The following is a 22,064-nucleotide window of genomic DNA, read 5'->3' on the forward strand; positions in this document are numbered from 1 at the left end:
TTTTTACTTAAGATACATCTGTAGGCCTCGCTGTGGATTTTAAAAGCTAAACATTGGTATCGGCAAATATCGGTTATTAGCCACAGTAGCAGGCCAAATATTGGATATGGACTAAAAATTTGTTAGACCAATCACACTGTCCCCCAGAACCCTCCCCCTCCTCCCTCTTTTCTTTAGTCCTTCAGGTACTGCCCAGTTTAGGAGCACAATTTGAACTGTTTGTGGGTGGAGTTTAGGTGTTTAAAAAAAAATAAAAAATGGGGAGGAGAGGCAGAGGTCTGGAGGTGTACGGAGCAGTGTGATTACTCTAACAAGTATCAACATTTCAAACTCTGCCCCTTCACCTGGTGTTTCTGATCACAAACACTGGGGCAGTATTTGAAATTACAATGGCCACTGAAGACAGCAGAGACTCAAAACTGCAAATTCACCTCATTTGCTCTAAAATTGCCAAAAAGGACTAAGGACAGTAAACAATACTATTAAAACACCATATACACTGTTTTGTAGTAAAAAAAAGTAGCTGTAGTGTTTAGTTCCACTTTAAATCAAATATGATCAAGTTTGCAGATTAAACTCGGACAGCAGGGCGTTCTTCCAGTGAGATTAGGTCACGTGTAAAAGAGAATGGTACATGTACAGTGGAGTAGAGTAAAATAACATGAGGCTGCCCAGCGCTGTGCCGTACTGTACTTGAAGTAACATTGCATTGGGTACATATTGTGTGGTGTTTGTGTGGTGGTTTGCATAGTAATAGTCTGAGATCTGATTGTACATCCTCACAGCTCTCCTGTTTAACAGTCACTACGTTTACATGCTCGCCAGGACAAAGAGCGGGATAAAGGGCCTAGTCCAATTTAAATCCGTTTATCAAAATGGGAACGATTGAGGTGTAAATCAAATCTCTCAGATCCAAATAACACATCTGAATATACTTGGATACCTGCTGAATGTAACAGAGCAGTCCAATTTAGTGCAGACTAGGAGAGGCATTCAACTGCGTCAAGTAAGAAATAGATAAGTTTGGACATGTGCCCACTGATTGTAGATCAGCAGCCGTGATAAATTACAGACGCTCCACTGCAGACTCCACATGTTGCTTTGTTTTGGTCTGCTACATTGATGTGAAAGTAAAAACTACCAGGGCTACAATGTATTTATTTGTGCTGCGGAGGGAAAATACCTTTTGAGTAATGCTGTTCGTAGCATGTCTGAAAATCAAAAGATTTGAATTCTGTTGTTCAGCGCACTCTGATTTGTATGTGCATGTAAACATAGTGACTGTCTGTAAGTTTACAGTGGACTTCTACACCTGTGACGTCCCAGTCAGGTGTCTGCACATGGCCTTATACTCCCACTGTTTATCCAAAGAAAAGATCATTTCTGATTGATTGAACTAGCTCCCATTCCCCTCTCTGTGCGGGTGGGGTGGACCTCTTTATTCTCATTCTGGATGCGCGTTTCCACCAGTCTCCAATAAACTGCTGTAAAGTTACAGTGACAAAGGTTTTGCAAAAGAATGTAACCTCGGCAGTGCCGTATAGTACAAGGCATTTGTTGGCATAGTTTCTTTAAGACTGTATTTTACAGTTACAATATATGTCTATATTTATAAGTATTTATATATATTTATATTTCTTTCCTAACAAACATGTAAAGACTGAGCTGTCCATGGTAATCCAGCAGGCTCCACATTTCTACCTCATGATTAAGGCCTGGTCAACTACTTGGTCCTTTGAATTCATTTTCTGTTTTAAAAAAGTCTGGTTGGACATCACAAACACCTATGGCCGCCCCGACAAAGTGCAGGACTGTGGAATCAGTAGAATCAGTGAAATCAGTAGAATCAGTGAAATCAGTAGAATCAGTGAAATCAGTATGTGAAAAAGTGAAGAGTCAGTGTAAAAGAGGGACATCCACAGCATGATGTGTCGCAGTGTTGAGTGAGCTTCAGTCTGTACAGGCATAATACACAATACTACAGGAGGCCCCAGCTTCAGTCAGTCTGCTCCTGCTGCGGTCCCACTGGAGCGGTACGGCTCGGATCAGTCCGGCTTGTGTCTGTCTGCTACAGTCAAACTCTCATCACTCAAGTGCTTGTTGCTCCATTGTCTCTGTATGAAACATGTTTTAAATGTAAGTGCTTTGCTGATACAAATATAAACGTCTTCTTTTCAGATGTTGCCCCACACTGACTCGTCCCATACTGCTCCAGTAAACTGCAGGCTTCCATCTACTCGCTGCTGTGCTCGCTCTCCGGCTGGCCCTCGCTTCCCCGGCCCTCCTCCATCTTGACGCTGAACATGTTGCTGTTGTCGGTCTGCGTGCTCTCGTCCAGCTCTTTGACCTCCCTGAAGTCCGTCAGCTCCTCCTCCAGGGCGGGGCTAGAGCCGGCGCTGCTGCTGGTGCTATGGGGGCGGGGTTCTTTGCTGGCCGCTGCCCCCTTGTGGTTGGTGGGCTGGTTAACGTAGAACTGCTGATTTTGGAAGAACTTGATGATGGTGAGCTTGGGCAGGTCAAGCTGGGCGGAGAGGGTGTGCACGGCCTCTTCGTCTGGGTACAGGCCCACGTCCTGGATGAAGCTCTGCAGGATGCCCAGGGCCTCCAGGGAGATCTTGGCCCCTGCTGAGCGGGGCTTATTGGAGGCCCGGGAGCCCTCGGAGTCCTCGGGGGTCTCTGCGGGGGAGCCGGTGGAGGGCTGGCGGGGCGGCAGGCGGGGGCCCTGCTGAGGCTGGAGGGGCGGCTGTGGGAGCATGGGCTGGGGCAGGACGGCCTGAGAGGGCAGCTGCAGAGACAGGGGTGGAGGGTGCTGACTCTGGGACTGGGCCTGCAAGGAGCACACATCACACCATTATTAAAAGGAGAACACATAAAACATTTTAAACAAAATGTGAAAAATAATACTCAAATAGTCAGTCGAGACAGTTGTGTTTGAAGAGGCGGAAAGAAAAAAATACTATCGTTGTGTTGTTGCTCAGCACTTTAGTAAGTTTTGTTTTTGTTTTAAATGCGCTCTATAAATAAATTTGATTTGATTTGCAGCAGTAAGTAGGTAACCTCCACAAAAGCCTGATCAGTCAGGTCTCAGAAGCTAAACAGGGCTGAGCCTGGTTAGTGCTTGGATGGGAGACCATTGGAAACATCAGGTGTTTTAGTGGGGCACCAGTGGCAAAACTGTTGTTGGGTCTTTAGGCAAGACACTTCACCCACCTTGCCTAGTATGAATGTAGTGTGTTGGTGGTGGTAGGAGGGGCCAGTGTTGTAGATTGGCAGTCTCACTTCTGTCAGTCTCCCCCAAAGCAGCTGTGGCTACAATAGTATCTTATAAAAAAAGGCCCTAAAAATTAAATTGTCACTGTACCTTTTTAAATACATTATCAACCAAATAAAGGTTGAAATATGTTTGAAATATGGTGCTTGAAGGCTTCTAAATATAGGTTTTGATTGAATCGTGCCTGTCTTTGTTATAAAAGGTCTTTTAGAAAGTGTACAATTTACAATCACATTATTTTTATAGTCAACTTGTCACAGTTGGTCGATTAATCGTTGCGGAGCTACTTGTTACTATAGTAAAACCAGTGTCAGTTAATTGACAAAGTCCTGACACGATGCCATTTGGTACTGAGGAGCTGGTAAGACTCTCTTCTAAGCTCTATTGTTATTGAATTTTCAGAAAAATCCAACCACCCGAAAATCAAATCATTTATCAGTCACTTATCTTGCCCCTATTTCACCCAAGCACTACAATGTTACAGATACAGATCTTTGTGTTACGTCATTGACATTCCAAACGTGTGATGTTCCCATAACACATTCAATAGAAAACCTATGAAAAATAATGTGTTGGACTATAAGTGGAACACATTAACAATACACAAGTCAGCGGTGCCATAAAGCGGAGTTTGTTATCAGGGGCCACTTATCAGCGGGCTTTCATTGGATCTACAGAGCTGTGTGAAAAGTCCTGTCCCTCTCTGCTCTCTCGTAAACACACGATTGTGGTTTGGATGTCGCAGCTGATTGGCCGACTGTTTAAATCCTATCGCAGACCGCACTAGTATAAACAGCACTCACATTTGTCTCATTGTGAGTGCAGGGGCCCGAGTGGGACTCTATGGGGCCCCCTGACCTCACAAAATGGCCGCTCTCTCTCCTGACTCACTATACAATGGGTGTTTCATAATCAAGTGGGCAAAACAGCAGAATGTGTCTATAGTTACTGCATGGAGGTATTTTTATATTGAAATGTTATGAATACATTTACATAGGGGTAAAACATTAAACAAATCTAATTGAAATGAAAAAAGAAATAACATTAACCACTGGAGGGCAGGAGCCTACATAACTCTACAGGAGATTTGTGTTTTTTGAAAGTATTATCCAAAATGAAAATGCACATTTGTTGGAGATTGGTTCCGCATATGTGCAACATTAAAGAATTTGTTTTAAATTTCATAAACATGACCTATCTGTGCCCTCAGATGTGAGGTACACGTTCAAATCAAATATAACAATTCTCAAGACGATTATCCAGTGGCCTCACATGAGTCTCATTTGGGACTCTCTCTGATCTGAATGGTCACTACCTAAACCCCAGAACCTGCAGCCAATCATGAATCAGTGCTAGTGCAGCCTCTGCAGCTCAGTGACTGAAGGAGGTTCTGAGCTTGTTCAGTGTTGACTGTAAGAGCACAGGCTGCACACAGTTCCTTTAAAGTCCTTTCAACTGACCACAATCACGTCTTTAGGATTAAATAATGGCACCTCTTTCTGAAGTAATGAAATTAAATGAAATAATATGATTTTATTTTATTTTATTTTTTTTGTGCTGAGAGGGATGTTTTTTATGTAGATAGGCCCAGTAATTACAGAGATATTAACCATAAACCAGGTCAACAAATCTGACTGTTAAACAGTAAATTCCACTCTATAAAACTGACCTGTCCTCCAGCCCAATTTCACACTATAGTATTTAAGAAGCTTTGATGTCACATGAACACATTTATTTTTTGATATTTTATTGTATCTTATTTTATCAAATTTTGCCCAAATCAGAAAAACACCTTCGTGACAGCTCTCATAAGTTGGTTAGCGCTAATCCGCAGCATTAAAACACTAATAACATCTCTTTATCCGTTTACCCGAGTGTCCAAAACTCCCTCATTCCACAGGCCGCTCCTCACTGCGCCATTGTAGCTCAAATCTCATTAGCTTATTTATGCTAGCTAAATGGGTGCCTTTGTGCAGTATCGCGCGCTAACCACATCAGTAATGGCGCTCAGCTGTGGCCCGCACTTTTAATAGAAGTATTATTGTGCCTGATGAACAAGTCGGTCCGGTGTGCGCGCTCATTCGCATACCAGCTGTCGCGCTAGCTCGGTGAGGAGAAGTTCAGATGTGTGAGAGAGAGAGAGAGTAACTTTTAAGTGCCGTGCGTCTGTAATTAAGCTAGCAACACACACCCGGTCGGCTTTAAGGATAATTGGCTGGAAATGAAGATGAAATAAAAGAAATTGTGTTTGTTGGAGTTTCGCTGCAACAGAAATGCTGGGATATTAGCTCGGTATACAGTGGTTGTTCAAAGGCAGCTGTGTTTGATTTAATGGAGTTATTATGGGAACAATGTGCGCGGGGTTAATTCTACAGTGAGGAAGTAAAAGCAGAATCTATAAGTGTAATTATCAGCACTTCTCTTCATTAGGTCTGTTTATGTAATTTGCTTTTTTATTTATATATGTGTTTCTCGGTGCAATTGAGACGAGCTTAAACTTTTCCACTGATGAAAAATCCTCTAATGTATTGATCCACTGGTTGCCTTTTCAGAAAGCAGTAGTTTGATCTTGTTTACATCTATTTGTAGTAGGTTTTTAGCAATCAGTTATCAAATTTTGAACCATGAGTGAAGAACATGTTTCAGAATGAAATGTTAGTCCCGCCCCCTCAGTAGTCCCTTCTTTAAAGCTCATCCAACAATGTTTCTGATTGGTACTTTTACACTTGGTGTGTAAAAGTCAGGTACTGGGCCTTTAATATCATAATGTGAACATTTATCAAAAACTAAATAACACTCACAATGCAATACAGTCACATTTTCAAAATTATAATACAGTTTTATGTAACCTTTGCTCCGTAGTTTTGAGTTTAGTTAATTATGCTGCTAACATGCTACAAAAACAATCAGTTCCATACTGACACACTAAAGTGCAGCCAGAGCTTAAATAAATAAAATGAGTCTTGTGAGGGTGAATGTTGAGTGAACGTGGGTTTAGAATAACATAGGAGCTTTATTATGTGGCGTATTATTTCAAAATCCATATGGGTGTGAGGTCATATGTTTGTGTATGAACATACAGGAGCTGCACACTCAGCCTGCTCCTGTTTACAGCACACACTACACCACATATGTGTGCCATGCTTTGTGTATGTACTCTTCTGTTCCTCACATTATGAGACAATGAGACAAAGGCTGCACCATATATGGTCACAAGATGTTTAAGTTGCAAAGATAAAACTCCTCTCTGTACATAGTGTTAAAAAAATAAATAAAATCAACTCTAAACAAGTAAAAACATGTTAAATCCATGTGAACATTGTAAGAGGGGACTTTAGTACTGTGTGTACCTGTATCTGCTCCTGTGACAGGTGCAGCAGGTGTGTGGGCCTCTCGCTGTGGTGCTGTTGCATGGCGCTGCTCTCCTGCTCGTAGATGGCGTCGCGCTCGCCCTGGGGCAGGTTGAGGAAGCGGCGGATGGTGGAGATGTTCTCCCACAGGGTGCGGTTTTCCGGGGTGGGGTCCTCCTTCCAGCGCAGCAGCTCACACAGCCAGCCCTGCAGACACACAACACACAGTGTAATGCTCAGTTGTATGGGTCACAGTAGGACAGGGTTTAGTCATTCAGTTGTGTCATTCATTTAGTCATTCGCATTGTGTTGAAAATGACAATATTGCTTAACAAAACTTTTTAAAAGATCATATGGGTTTCAAAATTGTTATCAAGTATCGAGTCTATGCCTTAGGATCGAAAATGAGTTAAAACGTTTAGTATCATGCATCAACACTAGGTTTGAGTCCTGGCCTATTTACAACAGAAGGTGCACTTTTATTTGCCGCTTTTTTGATTTGGGGTTCACCCCTGCTCGTCTCCATGGAAATGTTTTTGCTTTGCCTGGAATGTTTCACAGTATGACTTTAAACTTCTATGTCCATGGAGACAAGCAAATGACACCACCAGGCCAAATTACAGGTCAGATTGTGAAAAGTAATTCTAACTCTGGGCGGAGTTGCGTTTTTTTTTTAGTTTCTTTTTTTTGGCTACAAAACACATCATCTTACATTATCATATTGTCTTACAATAAATATAAGACGGATACATTTGATACCATACTGTGAAACATTCCAGACAAAGTAATGGAGACAAGTAGAAAAGGTGAAGTGTTAGTCACAGTATTTAATAAAATAAAAATCTTTATTTATCGATTTGGAACCTCATTTGCAGACAACGGGTCAGTGCAAAGGGGATGTGTGATGTCAATCCATACAAATCTACTGATTAACAAATGTGCTATAATTAAATTCATTTTTTAAAGTAATATTGTAACTACTGACCCAGTTTTTGATTTGTAATATTAAAGATTTTGTGAAATGTATCTAATTTCAGAGATTTTAACTGAAGATTTTCCTGCATGTTTCTTCTGGAAATGATCAGTTCAAGTCCAAACTGCAGCGAGTAAAGTCCAGTACAGTGAGAGGAATACAATACAATCCCACCCACTTGCTATAGAACTGGCGCCGTGTGTGTGGTGCCGCCCCAGTGTGTCCTGGCAGAGTGTCAGGGGCGCGATGTAATCCCCCGGCCAGCGAGGGGCAGCACCTTCCATGTGCTCGGGATTACGCACACACACACACATATGGGAGGACGCTCTGCACACAGGAGATAACTCAGCAGTTTGTTGGTCCCCCCGCTCCAACCAATCCCCCCCCAAAGCCCCCATCAAACCGGGAGGGGGTCCGGGCGAGGGGGAAGTGGGCGCGTACAGCCTGCCCACCTTGTTCCTTTGCCACGTTTATTGTTGCGTTTTTAATTTGCACGCGGAGGGATTTGGAACGGCGCTGGCGTTGGGGCTGTCGGCGTGTTTCAGCTGATTCGGCGGAGAGAAAGATGGAAAGGGAGAGAAGAGCCAGAGAAAGAGTACCGGAGCCCGACCGAGAGCGCGCTAATCCAAGGCAAACACTCCCCAAAACCGGTAGGATTAGACCCCCGAGCGGAGCCAAGCACACAGGCGGGCGCGGCGTGAACTCTGCGCGTGCTGCCAGACGGCCCATTTGATGAAGAAAGTCAGGAGTTATTAGGCAAATGTTGGCGTCTGATCCGTATTTTTTTTCTTTTTCTTGTTTTGTTCGTATACAGTTTCTGAGCTGACATTTGGCACGAACAGAAGCAAAAATGACCGAGTGCAACGTTAGCGAAGCATTGTGTGGTTAGCAGCCGTTAGCTAGCTGCTCTGTGGACGGGCCATGGCACATCGGAGAGATCTGTGGTGTCTGATTGTGCGGGCAGGGGCTGTTACAATTTGCGTTTCTGTCGACAAATTAGCAAATAATAGCTCTTCCGTCATTTTTATTTTTTCAGATTAAACTTTGAAGCGGTGGAGCTGGCAGTGTGGTCTGGAAATGAAGAATCGTGGCGACAAACAAAAACTTTGACTGATGAAATCCATTGTCAACCTGGCGTTTTATGGTTATTGCTGGGGAAATGTCTAATTGCAATTTTTTCAGACAAATATTGCAATTGTGATTGGATTTGTGACATGGTTTGAAAATAAATACTTTTTAGGCATGTCCAGGAGCCTCCATGTTTGAGAGAACTGGACAAATCTCATGCATTTCAGACATGTTTGTAGAGGTCTAAACTCACAAGGTTAGCAGCTTTTAACAATACGCTCTGGACACATGAAATTATTGTAGAGGACATTATATTACCAAAGAGTTAAAAGTACAATATGTAACTTTCTGGAGGCCACTTGCATGATTCCATAGAAATAGAAAGTTAAAATCAAACTTCAGAACTTTCATCGTCGAATATTATAGTCAAAGGAACAACGTTTCCATGGAGACAGGTAGGAGGAGTAAGTTTACGAGTCAATTGGCGGGTTTCAGACATCATACCATTCTATAGGCCAATAATGTTTAATACAGACGGGGGCAGATAAAATGTATATGGGTAAAATGCGGATTCTTGTTGTAATACAGTGAGTTTTTGGGTCTAGTAAATAAAAGAAATGGTTCGATTCCACATTGTGAATTTACCTTTTGGATATTTCGTGACAAAGTACAGTGTAATCTGTATCTCAAACTGGCCCTTGACCCCTGACTGGCCTATGACATCATCATATTGTACAATCTGAAGCACCAATACAAGTCAGTTTTGTGGAGATGCAAGCCCATTCACAGTAAGGGTGCATGCTTTTCAGCGCAATATAATCAAAATGAAGAATGTGCTTTTATTTTACTCTTATCTTTGGCTAAAAGGTTACATAATGTGACTTTAACTTTGGTGAAGACTGACAAACAGGTGAGTCTGTTAACGGCAATGAATAATTCCACTTGAGTTCAACAAGTGGAGGAAGAACTTTTCAAAAGCCAGTCAGAGAAATATGGTGGGCTCAAACACTGCAGATAAGAGCAGTTGCATGTAATTGCCAGATCCTGTACAGTATTAGCCGTTGTAAGTACTTAATATTTTAGGTTGACCGTCGCAGTGTGGCTCTGACTAAGCCAATACAACTGTGCTTCTCTCTTTTTGTTTAATGCCATTTGAAGCTCTTCACTGCAGCAGACAAGCACCATGGAACTTTCTGCCCTTGTGTTTAAGTGTCCAACTCTCTGGACAAACACAGTGTAGGGCTCTTCAGACCCTGTAGTGTGCATCATTAAGGGCCCTTCATGAACAAACAGCACAGGGCTACTTGTGACTCTGCTGTCAGGGGAAGTCAGCATCGCAGCAGTTTAGCAGCTTTACAGGAATACTTTATTTTCAGATTGACTTCTGTGCAAAAAAGAGACTTACAGTTGCTCCAACAATAGACATCTGTGCTTAAGGTTACCCAAAAATTATTAAAATAATTGTGATTTTTCTGACAAGCATTGTGATTGCAATTAGATTTGACATTTATTTTTTAGAAATAGTATTCAAAGTTCATATTTCAAATGCTTCCAGCAGAATCGGGCAACAAACTTATACAAGAATCACATTTCAGATCTTCAAGGTTAGCAATTTTATGTTAAATAAAACAGGATATTTTGATGTTGTGGAGGAAATAATGGTAGTTAAAAAACTGCAGCGTTTTTTGCAATTTGCAAAGTTTATCCATCCAAATTGTAAATATTTCTCTTTTCCGGTGAAGTACCATCAGGACAATGCCAGGAGGACACGGTCACTACATGAGATTGTACATGAGATTGGAAATGGTCTAAAACATGACAAAACTCGATCTAACTAGGTCTAACCAAACCATCCCTGTAAAACTGAAAACTGTTACAGATGTTCATGAATATGCACTGTTCATAGACAATAAACTGGACTCAAAAGTGGACTGTAGAAGGATGAGATCACAAAGCCTGTAGGCTCTGATCGATTAGTCAACTAAAAATTAGTTTGGCAAAAGCTTTCAAAAGTATTACGTATGTCTATGTGTCTGACCCAAACCACACTCACAAGACTACACCTGCACGGGAGTTCATGCAAAAAGTAACTATGCAGGAAAAAAAGTACTAGGAAACAATGTATTTATATAAAGACAGATTAAACTTCTGAATCATGGGATTAATCTTTTTACATAGATACCAAAATGTACCAAACCTTCTGCTAACTCACTCACTTGTCCTTTCTGCTGTTGTGTCATATAAATCCTGTCCCATATAAAGCTTCTTGAGTGGTGCGTGTACCACAGTTTGAAAACCACGTACACCTTTCACCAGTGTCTATGCGGGATGAACATGCCCACATCGTTTTGGCATAAATAAATACCTACTGTCTTCACAAACTAGCCTTAAACAAAGTACCCCCCGCCTGCAGGTCCATATGCATTAAACGTATAAGCCCACATTTCACTGCTGTCCCAGATGCAGCTGTAGGAAGCGTTAACGTGGGATTAGCTAAGTGTCGGCACGCACCTGTGACAGTATTGCGCCATAATCTGCCCCCCTCCGGGTCACTGTCGCTTCGTTTCTCATTCACTTTAAACAGTGATTAGCAATCAAGCTGCCGCGGGCCTTTTGTTTTGCACACGCAGCTCTCAGCCTGACCAGCCCGTGGATCTGGGGTCAGTAGGTGCCAAATTAAACAGCTAATAAACTCCTCAGCGCTCCATTGTAAGCGCTTGTATAAATAGCAGCCGGCTGGGGAGATAGAAATATTTGGGAGGACAATAGTTGAATTGATGAGTGAGATTGAGCGATGTCACAGGCTGCCAATGAGAGCCTAAAGAACAGGCCCTGCATTCACCTCCGCCAACTGCAAAAAATTAGGATAGAAATGAGATATAATGACTTCAATATTTATCTTGATTTGCAAAGCTTTAGATGAATTGGCTGATTTTCATGTTTCCAGCGCTCAAACTGACTTCAATACAAAACATTTCCTGCTAATAACGTACGTGGACATTGCAGTTTTTACCCATATCCAATCTGCCTCAGTGTTATATTTGACCAAACTAAGGTTATTCATACATTTATAAAACATGTACTAATACTAAGATGTCCAAAAGTATTTAAACAGCAATATATCTCCTTTGCCAAAATTAGTTATTTCTTTTTGCAGTGTCTAAATAGCAGCCAGGTGTTCAGACACAAATATTTGAGAGGACAATAGTTGAATTAATGAGTGAGTCTGAGTGACATCACAAACAGCCAATGAGAGAGCAGGCCCTGTGTTCAACTCCAGCACTCACATGGCAAATGTTGTACAGAAAATAACCTTTGTGTATTGTTGTTTCCTGTTTAATTTAATCCCCATTAGCAGCTACACCTCCAGCGTCATTTAACATTTTAGTTACAGTTACAATGACATATAGATCATGTGCATGTTTAACTTTTTACTAGTTACAGGTAAATGGTTTCAATAACATGTACTTCTACTTGTGCACTGGTATTTAAAGACCCTGCATCTGATTTTTACTATTTTAAAAAAGCGAAAAACTGAGCTAATTCATTTTAAACAGTTTGCAGTGAAAGTTATCCCTCACTTACCTTATGCATTCCAAACATCCTAATTATTCACCACAATTAATTTATAAGCGCTTTTCACAACTCTCAGTGACTAGAGTGGAGTGCCGTTTTGCCAGTCAGAAAAACTAACAACAACTAGCATGCTAACACACACCTCCTGAATATTGGACAATAAAACACAGACAGTACACAGTGGACATATTTTTACACAATAAATATGTCCGGGTGAGCTCAAGTACATGGGGAAAGCACTGAATTCATGTCATTTCAACGCAAGCATAGTATTTTTCCAGTGTATAAATAGCAGCCGTGAGTGTGGATAAAAATATTCGGGAGTACAATAGTTGACTTGATAAGAGATTGAGTGACTTGCGTGTGTTTGTGTGTGTCACAAGCTGCCAATGAGCGCACAGGGGCTGCATTGAGCCACGGCCCTCCGCATCAGGACAGAGCAGCAGAGGGACCCGGCTCAGACGGTCACACGGCCAGCCCGCACAACACCTCCTCTCTAATCACATTTGCTCTTATCAGGCCCATCAAGCTGACCCCGGTCACTACACAATAAATAAACAAAATAAACCAACAGATGTCCATCAATTTGGCCCTTTTTGCCCTCGGGATTATGGGCAACTCTAACCTGCCTCTGGGTGTCTCAAAACAAGACAACTTTTTTTTTATAGTGCATTACAACAGGATTAAGGAAGTATTCTACAGTAGAGTCCAACTGGACAGAATGGACTCTTGTGAGCTTTCAACCATGTTATAATGCTGTTACCTCCTCAAAAACATACCCAGAGTTTTGTCTTGTTTCATTCAAACATGTCTGAGTAATCCTTTAGTATTACTACATCTCCAAAGCTCAAAATGCTCTGTTCCACCTTGTGATGTCATATAGTGGTAGGTTTCATGTTAATAGCTACCTTTTGCCTTTAGTTCAGTAGTTTGGCTATTCCAGGGCTGAAATCATCCAAATGATTCATAATGATGATAATAGTGAAGGTGTATAGAGATTAAAAACACAGTGGAGCACTTCCTGTATTACATGACATCACAAGGTGCAACAGAGTTTTTTCTGTTTGAGAAAATAACTCAGCCGAAATATTCAGGATTTATGAATTAAACAAACAAAACTCTGGTTAAGGAAACAACACTCTGAGGAAACAACACCATAACACAGTTCATAAAATAGCATAATATGGGCCCTTAAAAGTTTTGTTGCCCCTATTGACCTTATTCGGCCCTGCTCACATTTGCCTCTACATGATATAAAGTAGGTTGATTTGTGTAAAATGTTCAGTGTTCATGTGACCAAAAAGTCAACACTGCACTAATTCTCTGGGGCCTTTAGAACTTATTTACTGTCAGGACCGGCAGCTTCATGCAAAATAATACAATATGAATGACGGCGCGCATGGCAACTTTCGGAATAAGGTGAATAGGAATAGCATTCAGGAGCAGAGGGTGAGCTTCTCCAGATCTTAAGCTAGTGTTAACTTATTTGGAAGTTTGTATGTAAATCCCATTTTGCCCTTTGATGTTTACATTGATATAATAATAGGATTCTGTTTAAACAACTGACAAAAAGACTGAAATATGAACTGATAAACTAATACAAGATTCCATTCATTGTTTTTGGAGGAAATTATGGTAAAAACTGCAGCCGTTGTGATTTGCTACTTGAAATATTCAAATAGTGATTTTGATTCGATTGCGATTAACCTTGCAGCCCTAGTTGGCAGTTAGGGCTTATGTTCCCTGTAGTTTTATTTATGATGGTGTTTAGTGCTGTTATTCTGTCTTCTATCAGTGGGGACACTTTAGGATCCTGTCACTCCATGATACGACTGTGCCATATAATAACAGGCCATGGTGGAGCAGAAGTAAATGTTATACTGTATTTGATGTAATTAAGCCCACACTATTTTCTCCACTGATGATTAAGTAGCAGAGGTACAAAACAACAACCATATACAGGCATTTAAAGCTCTTTACGGAGAACAATTTGTTCATTTTCATTAAAACCTAAAGCAAACTTCTAGGCCAATTAACAACACTTATTTAGCTGACACAGACAATTTACAGGTTCTTCGCTATTTCAATCCATAATTCAATAAGATCACTCATGATTTATCATCTTAATTATGCTTTGATATTAGCAATTAAAGCCCAGCTCTGAATTAAATCTCAATCAAGCTCTTATAATTGATGGAATCAGACGCATGTAGGTGCGGCTGTTGTGTGTTTATCTCACTTCATCTGCAGTGTTTGTGTCCTCTGTGCATTCTCCATCTGCCTCAGCGCGTCACACCGGAGACGAGGTAAACAACAGCCACAGCAGAGGGAGGGGAGGAGGGAGGGAAAAGGAGAGAGGAGGGAAAGAAGGGGAGAGGAGAGGAGGGGAGGAGAATGGAGGGCAAGAGAAGAGGGGGAGGAGAAGGAGAAGAGAAAGGGGAGAGGAGAGAGAGGGGAGAGGAGAGAGAGGAGAGAGAGAAGAGGGAGGCTCCACAAACCAGCTATGTGCTGTAGACCAGTGTTCAATACAGAGACACAGGGGACCAAGGCCAAAAACTGGCCATGTAATGTTCCATAAGATAAATTATTTCAAATGAGCATTGAGGGAACATAATGTTACATGCACACACATTTTTATGTTTGACATTTCTATGGATGACAATGGTGTAGTCTGGAAACATTTGCCCTTTAACCAGAGGGCAGCTGGTTAAATTATCATTTGACGTTCTGTGTCCCTTGTGTCTTTATTCACATTAGCAGCTTCTGAGACGATCTCTGCATTTGACTCTGTTTGATTTGCTCTGCATCTGACTCTCTCTGTGTTTGACTCTGTGTTTGACCTGCTCTGCATTTGGCCGTCTCTGTGATTGACCCTCTCTGCTTTTGACTCTCTGCGTTTGACTCTATCTGTGTTTGACCCGGTCTGTGTTTGAGTCTCTCTGCATTTGACTCTCTGTGTTTGACTCCCTCTACGTTTAATTCTCTGAGTTTGACTCTATTTGACCTGCTCTGTGTTTGACTTTCTCTACGTTTGACTCTCTGTGTTTGACTCCCTCTACATTTGACAGTCTCTACATTCGACCCACTCTGCGTTTGACTGTCTCTGCTGGTTTATTAGCGCTGCAGTCCGGACAGTGCTATTGTCAGACTGCAGCCTGTTTCCTGCACACTGCACAGACTCCACAGAGTGAGCCGCCAGTCTGTTATTGTTGTCGACTTGCTTATTGTATCTGCAGAGGTCACGACCCCTCTTCAGAAAATGTGCTCTGCTTTGGCGAGGGCTGCTCTGTGTGGCTGCTCCAATAGAGATTAATTGTTTGGCATGTATGATTCCGACTGGCAAATTTTCCCGCTAAAGCGCCGATCTTTGCAATAGACGACAATCTGGCACGTGCGATCTGGAGCGGCGCGACCAACCTGCTTCAGTAATAATCATGAAAAATGTGGTTTTCAAATGATTTAGATGACTCAGTTTTAATCTTCGAGAGCTCCCCTCAAAGGGAAAAATGGCTTAATGTACACACCAGAATTTCATCATTCTCTTCTGCTCGCAAATCCACCGTTCCTTTGGGCCTAGCTGTCATCTATCAAAAGATGTCCAACTCAGTCTGCCATGGATTTGAATAATTTATCTGTGTACAAATATTTATGGAAAAATCCAAATCAATGCCAGGCTAATGGGAAAATAAAAGCAAAAAATTATGCAGTAAATTTAAAAATAGACAGTTTTTAATCTTCACACACTGTTTATAGCCAACCGTAGGGTATTCATATGTAAGACAAATTGGCTAATTACTACAGCTTGTTTGAGAAAAGAAAACATATTTTTTATCTCATCTTAAAGCAGTATAAGTCAAGTTTTTAGACACAAATTATAATTATTGTGTTGTGTTTTGGTTTCAACTGCTAACAACCATGTGTGTAACATAAAACATGTACGGAGCCAGTTTAGAGCCTTGTGGAACACCATGTGAAATCCTAATTAAGACAATGCTATTATGAAGTCTAAGAAAATTAGTAGTTTTTGTTCAGTTAAAATTATATATCACATGTTAAATCAAATTAATTTGTTAAAAGCCCCGTAGCAATTTTTCCCCCATGCATTTGAGCAAAACATTTCTTCCACCAGTATAGATGTATAGTAAAAGCAGCTCTTGAGGTCAACATATGTCCACTGTGTTCTGTCTGCATTTAATTATAAAGCATTTTATTGTCAGGAAGTGTATATGAGCATGCTAGTTGTTGTTAGCTTTACCACGAAGGCACTCCACTCTGGTCTCTAAAAGTTGTGAAAATTGTCATAAACTCATCACAGTGAATAATTAGGATGCTAGGAGTGTATAAGGGTAACTGTGGAACAACTTTGGACCACTGCAAAACATTTAAAATGTTTTTCAAATTCTGTTTTTCACTTTTTTTAAGACTGAAATTGGATACATCGCTTTTAATCTATATCCTAATGAAGGCCTCTTAATTATGAGCACATTCTAATAATGGAGTGCTATGACAGTCAGTGGTTGTGAGTGCAGTTCACTTAAGGCAGCTGACCCCCTTTCCTCGGCCCTCCCTCTGTGCTGTGTTCTGTTTGTGTAGCTCTGTGCCGACTTGTGCACTCAATTATTGCTTATTGTTGCGGCAGATTCACATATGTCTGAGCATCAGGACTGTTTCCGGGCGGGGCGACCTGGGCAGATGGGTGTCCAGTGTGCCGCAGTGGAGCTAAAGCACGTTATGGGGGAGAGAGGTTTACCCAGTGACTCTGCACCACTCTGTAACATTCACAACAAACACCACAATCCATTGTCTTGTATGTTAGGGATAATTCCTTTCTCTTGTAAAGATTGAAGTTGTTGAAACAGTGTCACCCAGCAAGTAAAGAGAATGTACAGCAAAAATGGTGTCAGCTCATAGCATCTCATAACCCAGCCCAGATCAAATGCACTACTACTATATAATACTAATCTCACTGCTACCATCTGTATTCACAGTCTGCTTGGTCAGCACTAGAGTTGTCAAAAGTATCGAAAATCACATACTAGTCGCTACCTACTCCTTTGAGAAGGTATCGATACTAAAAAGGTCATAGACAGAAATAGTATATAAAGTAAGTATAAAGTATAAAAGTCTAAAACCACATAGACTAGTATACACCCATGGACCACTATGGAACCCACCTGGACACTGAGGGAGTACACAGATGTAAGGCTACATGGGAGTAGAAAAGAAAGTGAAAATGACATTTGTTGTCATTGCCATTGTCTAAAAAAAGTGTTCATTATTGTTATTGTGGCATCGGAATCAATATTGAGTCAAGAGTCTTGTCCTTAGTATCGAAATCAAGTTTGAAATTTTAGTATCGTGGCAACACTAGTCAACACACTTCCAGTTTGACTAAGTTAAAACAATTTATATCGGTAGGATTTTACAAATATTCTGCGCTGCCATAGAACATTTTGTACTGCACAGAGATTCCCATATTGCAATATTATGTATATGTAGGTTTTATCCAGGCTTGGGAACAGCACATGAGTTACACTGTACACACTGTGCTAAATAATGATTATGTCATAATTGTGTAAATGTGTGTAATCATCATATTTTGCGTATGTATGCGGTACATTGTGGGGCCATATTGGGCAGTTGTAGACTTGGGCAGGAGCAATAGCTCTGTCAGGAGGACTAAAGTGCACTTGGATGGGGCTAATGTGTCCCGGTGCGCTCTGCTCCTCACACTCCTCTTGCACACACACTTAGCTCTCCTCTGCATCTGCCGCTGCTAGTGGCTGTAGTTAAATTGAAATATTTCCCGGCGTGTGTCAGAAGCATGCAGAATGGTAATTATGACAGATCTGATTAGGCGGGCGAGTCGGGCGGCTCCGGGCTGCAGGTGCGACCTTGTGCATTCCTGCGTGTGTAAATAAAATTAATTACAAGCGTAGGGGGCGCGCGGCGCGTGACATCAGCGCGCGCAGGGGGGACTCCCACGGGGGGCACCCTAATGGAATATTTTCCCCGAGTCTAATAATACAGTTGGTATTGACTTGAGGTAATTAGGGGGATCATTAAAGCGCTTTTCCCGGCGTATTTGCCTGCCTGATCAGATTAGCGAGAATGGGCCTCAGAACAAGCCCTGTGTGGTCTGTCAGGAGGAGTGGAGACAGAGGAGAGGAAGAGCCGCCTCACATTTGTACTACAGCTCGCAGCACTGACACACAGCAGTGAGACAGGGATCGCTTTTACTATCAAGATACATGAACATGCCTGAGTACACACCAGCACAGTTACTCGCTATGTGACAAGTGATTAGGCTCCGATTGCACTAAAGCAGCACGGCTCACCACGGCACACTTTCAGACCTGTTTGTGCTACAAAGGGTTCATAAACAAGTCTATTATTTCACCTCCCCATGGGGACCAGAGCATCAAAAGAGGCGGGGCCAAAGATTTCAGTCTGCTGATTGGATGACAGCTACTGATTACCTGTCATTTGTCAACCGACTTGATTCATTAGCTGTTGACACTTTTTATACTGTCAAATAAATAAATATATAAAAAAGGCTACTAAAAATGCCTTTATGGAGAAGATATATAGTCTGCTTCAGGTGCATAAACAGTGAAAGGAAATACACCTATGGGTTTTAAAAATATATAGCTGTCATAAATGAAACCTTGCTCTGGTAATGACGTCACTGTTTGCGCACTGTCACTTGTGGGTCCAAATGGAGAGCACCAGATGAGTTACTGTACCAGGCCGTGCCATGCTGCCCGCTGGCTGGCCAAGGCTGACATTTCCTGGTGTAAGGACGTACGCGAGGTGGTAATGAAGAGGCATTTGGCTGGAGTCCTGGCACGGTCGTGGGTTGCGGAGGTGGTGGGCGAGCGGTGATGGCAGACAGATGGGGCGCGAGTGAGAGAGAGAGAGTGGCACTGGGCATGCTCAGTGAGGCCCTCCGCCCGGCTGTGGGGAGGAGTGCACTGTAAAACGGGCTGATGGGAATTCCACTGTCCATTAAACAATAAGAGAAGGGCTCGTTTCAGAGGGAGGGGAGGACTTACCGTTTGCTAGATAATTCATTCACTAAATTAATTATTCAGACAGCTGGCTCTCCAGTTCAAGAAATTGTGTCTTTAATAATACAGCGGATCTGGCCTCGCCTGTTTCCCATAGCAACCTAATAACCATGCAGGCGCCAGTGATAAATAAATCAATCAATTAATAAACACTCAGGATCTTTAGGTCCCCAGGGCCCGAGGTGTGTGGAGCCCGAGCTGGCAGCTGTAAGGCAGGGGTTGTGATCACATCTGTACCTGTTCATTCAGAACACAGGGCCATGAAAAATTCAGTCTGCTCTGAGAGGGGAATATATCATATTAGTAGAGTGGAAGGCGGTATGTACCTTCACAGTTTGTTATTTCCGCACAAGATTACAAAGTGTGAAAGTATTTGATGTGCAGTATAAAATGATTTAACTGGGTTCCCTCCCTGTACCAGCCCCAAGCCAAATTGCAGTTGCTAATCAGAAGTAAGTTTATTATTATCATTTGTCATGATTTGTTCCCAATTGATTATATCTAATTTACCAGTTACTGCAATCTTTCTGTCTTCAATTCATAACTACCACACAACAATTACTCTTCAATATAACAAAATAACGCTTCAACATATATTGAGTTATTTAAAACGTCAAACTGTTGTGTCCTTTTTTTTCTGCATCTCCATGTTGACAAATTCAAAATGATCCACACTATACTAGATTACTATTTCCGGTTTTGTGTGTTGTTTAGTGCATGCATGCTCAGCACCCTCTCCCCTTTCACAGCCTCTGGGTGGTCCCTACCCGAGAAGACACCCGAAAGGTCAGCCATCTGCACCTCTTGTACCACAGCCATCAGACAGAGCCGAGCGCTACGTGCACGCTAATGCCTTTTCATTATCATGCTCTTCAACGAGGGATGCAACTGTGTCCACACAAACTCACATCTCATACCACCAGCCTACTGTATAACTCTATATGCCCTTACACAAATGCCCCTGTTCTACATATAACCTCATTCTTGTAAGAACTATAACTATATTTCAGACGCCATTACATTGGTACTTTACTGGTGCACTGACGACTGAGGCAGTTTAAATTAGGCTAACATAGTAACTTCTAGTGAACGCAAGCAGGTCACTAAAATGATCAATATGAATAAGAAAGGGAAGTGGCATAAGAAACATGGAGAAGCATGTCTGGAATACCACCAGATTACATCACGCATTGGAACCCAACATTTTGAGCTCTCGATTTTGGAAAAAAATATCTAATTTCCATATTTCTAACAATTAATGCAAGTGCAATTAGATTTGCAATTTTTAATAAAATAATTCTGTTGAATGTTCACATTTTATATGCGTCCAGAAGAATTGACAAAAGGACTGAAATCTGCAAACTGACAAACTAATACATTCATTCATTTCAGAACATGTTTGTACAGATCTCACCTACAAGGTTAGCTGCTTTTATAAAGAATAAGACAGGATATTTTGTTGTTTGTGGAAGACATAATGATACTTCAAAAACTGCAACCTTTGTGATTTGCTAATTGCGACTGCGAATCATTTTGCAGCTTTACTCAAGATGGAGAGACCCATGCTAAATATGCTGGATAACAGACGTTCAAAGAGTCAGTTTAACTTGATATCAGACCTTTAAGCACAGTTATGTAGAGCGCTCCTCCCCACGCCTCTCTTTAACTCCACCCCCCGTGGCCCTGCCCCGCCCCCTGCCTTCTCTCCGGGGAGCAGCGTGCCAGGCGGGTGCAGGCGGACAGATGGCACACACCAACCTCTCTCTCTTTCCCCCCTCCCGCCCCGCTCCCCCCCCGGCAGCGCGGCGGCACACCAGATCACTGCCATTCTGTCTCATTAGAGCCTGGCTAATTAGGGTAGCCTCTTCCAGGGGAGAGGGGAGTGAGCGTGAGGGGCCGGGGAGAGGGAGGTGAGGTGGCGGGGACGGGGGGTAGGTGACGGGGGGTCTGTACTGGTCACTGTGGGGCTTTGAACCCTGTGGCGTGCCTTGTTCCCGGGCTGCGTGTTTGGTGGCAGCAGGGGCTCTAATTCCGGTCGCTCTCTCTGGAAGTGTTTGGCTCGCCTCCGACATAAAAGTTATGCCACCAGGACGGCTACCAACCCGCTCTGCGTCACCCGCCTCACCTCCCACTGCTCGCACTGCAAAAAGAAGCTAGCTACAACTCATCGGTTAAATGGCGGAAATTTGAGATTTGGATTTGTATCTGAATTTAAACTGTATATGACATATGTGTATGTTTTCATGTTTTTCTAATTATGACTTGGTTTAGTGAGAAAGTACCTGTGGTAAATATGTCAGCTTGTGGGACAAAAGTACAAAATATATTAAGTAGCGCTGAGTTCTACACAGAATACCTCTACATCTGTCATCAACCTGACAATTCCATCCAAAATGCAGGGACAATGTACACACAACGGAGGTATTTTTCTGACAGTTTAAGCATTGGTGTTAACATTGCTAACATTATGGTTGCTAGGTAACCCCTAACGTAGGAAGTAATATTAAAACCTCCACCAAAATTACAACATGTTTTGTAAAATCTTAAATCTAATAATGAGTAGTCTAAACTGTCTCATGCACTTTCATTAACTCAAGGTCTATACATTTTTTCTTGTTCTAACAAATTTATCAAAAAAAAGTTTAGCCATCTTAATGAATAAAATTATCCCATTTCAGATGATGATATGGGACTTGAAATGAGAAAGAATAGACTGAGAAAAAAATATAACCTTGAAATGTAGACCTACTTACTAA

The 22,064-nt window shown here is 41.9% G+C and overlaps 1 protein-coding gene across 6 annotated transcripts in view; it reads right to left on the minus strand.

The window, feature by feature from the left end:
• Window positions 1-228: 228 nt before the first annotated feature.
• The window catches only part of LOC117384035 (DNA-binding protein SATB1), a 113,424-nt gene continuing 91,588 nt past the window's right edge, over window positions 229-22,064 (minus strand). For all 6 annotated transcript variants that reach the window (XM_055227855.1, XM_055227854.1, XM_055227852.1 and 3 more), the window contains exons 12-13: window positions 6,622-6,828; window positions 229-2,827 (exon numbers count right to left, since the gene is read on the minus strand). In XM_055227855.1, coding sequence (XP_055083830.1) covers window positions 2,234-2,827; window positions 6,622-6,828 — 801 coding nt within the window. In that variant the 3' untranslated portion in view covers window positions 229-2,233. The remainder of the gene's footprint in view (window positions 2,828-6,621; window positions 6,829-22,064) is intronic.

This window comes from Periophthalmus magnuspinnatus, chromosome 16 (genome assembly GCF_009829125.3).
Source record: "Periophthalmus magnuspinnatus isolate fPerMag1 chromosome 16, fPerMag1.2.pri, whole genome shotgun sequence".
NCBI classification, from domain to species: Eukaryota; Metazoa; Chordata; class Actinopteri; order Gobiiformes; family Gobiidae; genus Periophthalmus; species Periophthalmus magnuspinnatus.